This window comes from Meriones unguiculatus, chromosome 7 (assembly GCF_030254825.1).
Source record: "Meriones unguiculatus strain TT.TT164.6M chromosome 7, Bangor_MerUng_6.1, whole genome shotgun sequence".
Classification (NCBI taxonomy): domain Eukaryota; kingdom Metazoa; phylum Chordata; class Mammalia; order Rodentia; family Muridae; genus Meriones; species Meriones unguiculatus.
The window spans coordinates 6,873,507-6,881,293 of NC_083355.1; the positions used below are offsets into that span (position 1 = coordinate 6,873,507).

General features: G+C 53.5%; 1 protein-coding gene across 1 annotated transcript; it reads right to left on the bottom strand.

The window, feature by feature from the left end:
* Window positions 1-868: 868 nt before the first annotated feature.
* Window positions 869-7,244, bottom strand: LOC110547707 (E3 ubiquitin/ISG15 ligase TRIM25-like). Its single transcript, XM_021635438.2, is given in 8 exon segments — window positions 869-1,522; window positions 2,358-2,420; window positions 2,613-2,775; window positions 3,534-3,767; window positions 3,966-4,061; window positions 6,095-6,753; window positions 7,042-7,085; window positions 7,192-7,244. Coding segments are annotated over 8 exon segments (1,878 nt in total). The 3' UTR covers window positions 869-956.
* Window positions 7,245-7,787: the final 543 nt, after the last annotated feature.

A 7,787-nucleotide genomic window follows, 5' to 3' on the forward strand; every position in this document is an offset into this window, starting at 1 on the left:
TTGGCCGAGGCCTCCCTTTAAACCCACAGGAACCGTGGCCGGCTGAGTCTGGAAATTCAGAGTACTTTCCCACTGGACAGGAACCGTTGGCAGGGGGGTGGGCATGGCTTCAATCCAACAGTCAGGGTCCCTTAGCAGGGTCCTGGGCCCGGCGGTGGATGAAGCCGCTGCAGAGACTTAGCAGCCCCGCACTGGGCAAAATTAGATTACAAAGGCCTGGGTGCCCACAGCTTCCGTGAGCGGAGTGAGCTCATCACTGAAGACAGGGAACCCCTCACCCAAACCAGAGAGACGAGGGTGGGAGGTGAGCATCATCCGCCCCGTATCCACAGCCTTCCGTGCTGCAAGACGCTGACAGAGACACTTTGCTCTAGTGGGCGAGGTAAGCTGTTCTGCCCACCACCTCTAACCTGGACCTCGGTCCTCAGCTCACCGATCTCGGCTCGGAGATAGGGCTGGGCTCCTGAGCCCGAACCTTCCAGTCCCCAGGTTCGCTAGAACTCTGCCAACCCTCCCATCTCCGTCCAGTGCTAATTCACAGTATGGCCACCTGGAGAGAAGCCTTGCAGTCTGAAGCCTCACAGCCTTTGAAGACAGTAGGAAGCGACGGGAAGGGTGGGCCCGAGAAGCTAGGCCAAGGGTTGCCGATGAGGTGGGGAAGGGGTGGTGGGTATTTAAAGCAAGATTTTGGCCTCTGAAGGACACGAGCCACCCCTATCTCCAGGACACCTCCTGTCTGGTTCAGAGCCCTTCCAGTGTCACAGAGAAGGTCAATACCGAGAATTTCCAGGCAGGCCCCACAGACGGATTCAGACATAGCGCTGGGAAGCAGGTGGGCCACCCGCTTCCATCCCGGGCGCAGGGGACCACGCCGGAAATCACCCTCTCTGCGCTCCTGCCCGGCCGGTACGTAGATCTAACTTTATTGGCAGCCAGCCTGGGCCGGCGGGCGCTGCCTATGCCTCGGGGTACTGCTTGAGTGTGAGCGAGGCTCCGCTGCTAACCATGACCGCGGGGTAGAGAGGTTCCAGGAAGGAAGTGAGGAAGCGGTACAGGAGGCTCATGCCGCCCGCCACGCCGTAGAAGGACAGGCAGCCGGCGCCGAAGTCCAGCGCCACGCCGAGCGTGTGTTGATAGGAGCCGTGCAGCACCGTCTGCGTGTTGTTGTGCCACACGGAGAACTTGATCGAGTCCCACTCCAGACACCACGAGTAGGAGTTGCGGCCCAGCAGGTAGACGATGTTGCGCCGCGGGCGGCTGCCGGTCAGCGGGGGGCTGCGACGGTACGTGACTCCCAGGCACATCCACGAGTTGGACACCTCAGTCTCCCAGTAGTGACAGCCTTCCGACAGGCCGGGGCAGCACAGCACCTGGGGCCACTGCTTGAAGCCCGGTAAGGGGGTGTTGGTGATTGTGGTCGACGGCTCCAGAAGAATGCCCAAGTTCAACACGGAGTGTGTTTCCTTGAACAGGAACAGATCTTCGCTGGCCGTGTCGGAGTCGAAGTTCAGGTTGCAGTAATCTGGATTTGGAAACCGAGGCGCAGAGGGGCCAGGGTCATTGTTTTCAGAGCGCGGTGCCGGCTAAGAGCTGACGTTTGCCAAGATCTCACAGGCTGCTTCCGCCCCGAGTGCCCAGAGGCGACACCCTCTCTGCCTACTGCTTTATTTGCATTTATTTTTACTTCTGATGAGCCTGGGTTAGCCCCGGGAAAACCCTTGAACTTGTGGCAGCTGTACCGCCTCGGCCTCCCAGGTGCTAGATTACAGGCGTGAGCTGACACGTGAGCTGACCAGGCTGTTTGATTCAGCTGCAGTCCCTGTGCAACGCTGGACTTTTCTGGAGGGGCTGGGGAACAGGGGTCCCCTTCCCTTTCCATCAGATACCAACATAATCACCTGTCTTATTTGTCCAGGGCAAGTCTGAATGAGACTGGGAGGATGAAGGGTTCCTGGCTAAGGTGACCCAGAGGTCAAAGATGTTTCATATCTGACCCCCAATATCTCAGAAGCCTGCCTTGGAGAGGTCGTATAGGGTCATCAAGTAAATAAATACCTGGGTTGTGAAGAAGAAATAAAACCTACTCCATTTGACTTAGCTAACACCCAGGAAGTTGGCATCCATCCAGATGAGGGCAGAAACCATGACACATGGGCCCAAAGGTAGGAGGCCTCCTCTCTTCCTAACAGTGCCTAACTTGGCCCAAGGCTAAGTTTCTCTGAGGTCCCCAGTCTGCATGAGAGGTCAGGAGAGCCAACAGGACATGCCCAAATGCAGGTGAAGCAGGAAGTCAAGACACGTAGGAGTCCTCCTCCCCTCCCCCAGGTTGCCCCCCCCACCCCAGTCTGAGAACTCACACTGCAGTAGCGTCTTCCTGTCCACAATTGGGGGCAGCACCTCATAGGAGTTCATCTTGATGCCTGCCGGAGATGGACAAGCTTTGCTGGGGACCCTCTTCCGGCCCAGCATCCTTCCAGAGAGAGAGGTTTGGCCGTAGGGGAGCCCCGTGTGACCTGGGAAGGGTGCACACAGGCAGGCAGGGCTCCACCACCACCGGAGGTGGCGAGGTGCCACTCCCAAACTACAAGACCCCAGACCCCTCAGAGACTGACCCTTCAAGAGCAGCTGGTTGATGAAGCTGAGGCCTATGTCCATTAGCCTGGTGCGGAGCTGGGCCAGAGTTTCCGGCAGCTGAAGGAAGCTCTGCGCCTCCTCACAGTTGGTGCCCATCAAGGGTTCCACGCAGTCAGGGAAGTGCTTCAGTCGGGGAAACTCCTGCTATGCAGAGGGGGCAGCTAGTACGCCATTAGCCAGGGCTCAGGCACCTGCCAGTGGGTGCCTCCATGGGCAGGTGCGAGAGAAGTCCCATTTTCAGACGTGAGCACCTCTCTCCTAGTTGTTTGGAGAGCTTAGGTTAGGGTTTCAGTGGTGGGCTGGCTTCTGTAGAAAACACCCGAAGGGTCTCAGCTGAACTGTTATAAAGATCATCGTCCAGAGAGGGACAAAGGTAAGCAATCTGTCTAGGTTATGAGGGCAGTTTAAGGAAGGTGGTCAGTATTAGGAGGTCCCAAACATGGTTGGTCCCTGTGCACAGAAAAGGTCACTGCCACTTTCGGGTCAGCCACTCTGCTTAGAGGGACTCCCCATCCCTACCTTCACACCCCACCCCCACCTTGCAGTAACATCAGGACCGAGGCTGAGGGGGAATATGGATTTCAATACATAGACTGGCTTGACCTCATTGCCTGTGGTTTGGGGTGATGGTGATCGGGAGATTATATTCCATACTCAGATTCCCAGGGCACTTCCCCATCTTGTCCTGAGACTCAAAAGCAGGAAAAATGAAGGGATAGCTGACCTACGCAGGCAGTACAGCCACAGCAGAGGGTGTTTGGTGAGAGTTCAGGAGGCTCTCCCAGTCACAGAGTAGGCAGGGCTACACCCTGATCACTTTGTCCCGGGCCTGGTACATCTCTGTGTGTGTGTGAAGTAGAGGAACAGGGCCTGGTCTAGTGGGGGGTGGGGGTCCTTACCTGTAGGAACTGCTCATCACTCCGGTTGGTGAGCAGACTGTGAAGCCAGATGCTGTCCCCCTCCAACTTCAGGAGCCGGTTGTGGCTTTGCTGGATAGAGCTGCCCAGCTTTTGCAGGGCAGCCTCCTCCTCTTTCTCCACAAAATCCAAGACCTTTATCTGCAGCTGTTTAATCTCATGGAGGATGTCTGAGAAGCAGGTGTTCACCTCATCTCGAATTGTCTGAATCAGTTTCTGGGGTGGATGTGTAGGGAGGCATCCCTGAACCCCATTCTTGTACCCCACTATCCTGTTCCAAAGGCGCCTCTAGCATCCTGTCTTTGTCCACTGTTCTCCCTCTCCCCCAACCCCCTGTAGCTTCTGGGAGATCCCCTGAGCCCCGGGGAAGATGCTGGGAGACCGTGGGCCTGGGGTGGTGGTAGGCTGCCTTACCGAGAGAAAGCTCATTCGTCCCTGGTGCTTCTGGTTGTCCGAGGCGATGATCAGCATCTGGTTCTCCACGTTGGCCTGAATCTTCCGAACTTCTTCCTGGAAGGTGTGTGGGGTTGGGGGGTGGGGCCGGAAGCAAGTGAGGGCCCTGGTTCAGAGAGTAGGCCTTGGAGAAACCTGACTGCCAGTTCTGGAAGAGATGTACCCTTTGTATTCATATGCTTCAGGGAGCCTAACACCGGGGCGGAAGGGCAGATGTCCTATCATTTATGCCTCTGGGGTTTGTTCTTTTGGGGTAGGGAGTGGAGTGTCAAGACAGGGTTTCTCTGTAGCCCGGCTGTTCCCCACCTTTGGCTTCTAAGCGTTGGGATTAAAGGGGTACACTGCTACTGCCCAGCTAGCTTTTGTTCTTTCACCACCAAAGTCTGGTTCCTCATTCTTTTTCAGAATGAGGTCCCAGTATGTAGCTCTGGTTGGCTTGAAACTAGCTGTGCAGACCAGGTTAGCCTTGAACCCAAGGCTATCTTCCTACTTTGGCCTCCAAATATTGGAAATAGATTACAGGGGAGTGTGCATTGTTAAGACTTTTTTTTTTTAATGCTTTTTTGTTTGTTTTCACAATAACCTGTTCCTACACAACCTGTTAAGGCTGATTTCTCAGAAGCTAGTTGTTAGAGCACCACCGCCTCCTTTCTCTGAGGACTACAACAAACTCAGGCATGTAGGGTCCTGTCAGTGGTGCTTAATGAGATGGTCACAGGGACCTCTTTTCCCGTGGCGAAATGGTGACAGAGGGGGGGAAGACTGCTTTAAATACAACTAAGGAAAGACAGTATAAAGAGTCAGGAAGCAACTGATCATGTTTCTGAGTTAAGTTTTTTAAAATTATGTCTCTTATCCTATGTGTATGGGTGTTTTTCCTGCTTCCCTGGAACTGGAATTGCAGTGACGAGCCACCATGTGGGTGCTAGGCATCAAACTCAGGTCCATCCAGAAGAACAGTGAGTGCTCTTAACCAATGAGCCATCCCTGCTCCTCCTTGCTAGAGCTTCTTGGGAGAAGTACGTCACAGGTGTGTCCAGCACAGGCGTTTCCTGGATGCATCTCTAAGGGAGACTTGTAAACAATCATTCCTGCCCACCTCACCATTCATGCTGCTAGAGACTTCTGGCATGCAGTCCTATACGCTTCTTTATCAGTTTACCTTACCAATGCCTTCCTGTACTCAGCATAAGCCATCATGTTAGCAGCTAACTTCAAGTAAACAACTCTGTGGGGCTGAGGCTCTTCTTTCCTTTTTTTTTTTTTTTTTTTTTTTTTTTTTTTTTTTTGAGACAGAGTGAGACTGTGTGGCCCTGGCTATCCTGAAACTATGTAGACCCAGCTGGCCTTGAACACACAGAGATCCACCTGTTTCTGCTTCCCAAATGCTGGGATTAAAGGCGTGCTCTGCCTGCCCCACTCTCCTTCCACTTAAATGGAGGTCTGAAGCCGGAATCAGATGATCAGGGTAGCAAGTGCCTTTTACCTTCTGATCCATCTTACAGGCCCTGCCTAACCATCTCTTGAGTTGGGTTCTCCTTCTGTCCATTATGTTGCCTGGGCTCTCAAACTCCTGCTTTCAAGTATTTGGTGCTTTAAAGCCTGGCTTGAGCTATGTTACTTTCTGTTGGGCTTCAGAGAAGCAGCTGAAGTGGCTTTTGAACCAAGGCAGACCTGACCTACATGTTCTCTCAGCATCCCTGGGCCCCTACCTGCGCAGGTCGTGGCTGGCATAAACCTGTCTTCTACCCTGAACTTTCCAGCCCAGGGTCTGGGCTTCACTGTATAATCTAGACATTTTGGTTCCCTTCTCTCTCTTTCTTCATCTCTCTCTGTGTGTGTCTGTCTGTCTTTCTGCACACACACTTTTTGTCTCTTCTCCAGCTTTTCTGTCTCCCCCCCCACGCATGGCAGCTTCCCCTGTCCTGTTCCTTGGAACTGGTGAAAAGGGCAGAGAGCTGCTCCCAATAAACCTGCATCAAAGTGCCTTGAATCGGCTCATTTCACCACCGCAATGGTTCCTATCACTTTCTCCCAAGGAACGCAACAGACTCCGAGAGCCTGGAGCACCCCTTCCCACCCCTCCTCACCTCCTTGCGTGACCGTTCATCCTCCAGAGGGGTGGTGTCATGGTTCTTGTGCTCCTCGAGCAGGCAGGCCGTGCACACACAGCTGCCCTCCGTGCGGCAGTACAGATGCCGCAGCTTGCGGTGCTTGCGGCACAGGCGGTTCTTGAGGTCCCACACGGGGTCCAACAGCTGGTGGTCCTGGAACAGCTTGTCCTCAAAGTGGCTGCGCAGGTGCTTCTCGCATAAGGAAGCCATGCACTGCAGGCAGGACTTGATCGCCTTCAGCTTCTGTGGGGAGCAGAAGTCACAGGGCACATCTGTGGGGCCAGCCCTGTTGTTCCACAAGGGCCCTGAGGCCTGGCCCTTGGCCTGGGTGAAGCAAGCTACCATCTCTCCAAGGATGACATTCTTGCAGAGGTGGGGCCTGCTGGGGAAGTCCTTTTTGCACTGGGGACAGTGGTAAGTCTCCCCAATGGCAACCTGGTGGTCCCAGAAACTCTGAAGGCAAGTCATGCAGAAGTTATGGCCACAGGCTGTGGTGACTGGGTTGTGGAACACCTCCAGGCAAATGGGACAGAGGACTTGGTCTTCCAACTGGCTGCTGCTGCTGCTGCTGCTCTGCATTTGGGTTCTGGAGGACTGGGAAGAGAGTGGTGGGGGGAGTTGGTCCTGGGATGATCCTGAGAAGACAGAGAAAACCCAGACATGGCTGGGGCCCTGGGCATGGCCCTTTATACCAGGGGCACAACCTTTGTACCATGGGCATGCTCCTTTTTACATCTTGGAAGCAGCTGTCTAACCACGGGGTACCAGGGCTGTATTTTCAGCCAACCCCCATTGGGGTGGACACTGAGAATCGTATTTCCTGGTCTCAGCCAGGGTAAGAAAGGCAGAAAGGAGGACAGGACGATATGGGGAGGGGCCACTTCCTTGCCTCTTAGGAGGGCAAGTCAGAAGCCTGAACTCACGTGAAACCTTCTTCATGTTACCAAGAGCCAGATGTTTTGCTGCCCTGAGCCAAGAAGGAAAAGATCCATGGACACTCAGCAACCAGGACCTACCCCAGCCTCATTCACTAGCTTCTGGGAGTGTCCCCCATCTGCCCCCTTGTGTCCTACCTGGGTGATAATGATTGCTGCCTTCTCACCTTTTCCTGTGGCTGCTATTTCATAGTCTCTGCACCCACATGCTCTTTCCTTGAGGATTAGCCAAGTTTTACTGATGTCATAATTCAGGTGCAGCCAGCTCCTGCTCCCTGCCTGTGATATCATCAGGGCACAGGTATGCCATGGGGCATGCTGCAGTGCTGTGCAGTGCTGACAGATTCTGCTTCTCCATGTATGAATTCACAGCTCCAGCATCTCCATCCCTCGGGGTAGAGTAGCTGCTTTGCACTTACGTCTGCAGTTGATGTAATATCCCCTCATAATTCTGATCAAAGAAGGAAAATGGCTAATGGTCATCAGCAAGAGGGTCCTGGAGGCTTGTTGCTTCTCTCTGGAGTGTGATTCTTGTGAGTCAAAAGGACAAGGCCTCTTGGGCTAACATAATCCAAGCATCACTCTGGTATTCTTCCTCCTCTCCTCTTCTTCAAAGATTTATTTATTTTTATTTTATGTATGAGTGTTTTGTTTTTATTTTTATTTTATGTGTGAGTGTTTTGTTTTTATTTTTATTTTATGTGTGAGTGTTTTGTTTTTATTTTATTTTATGT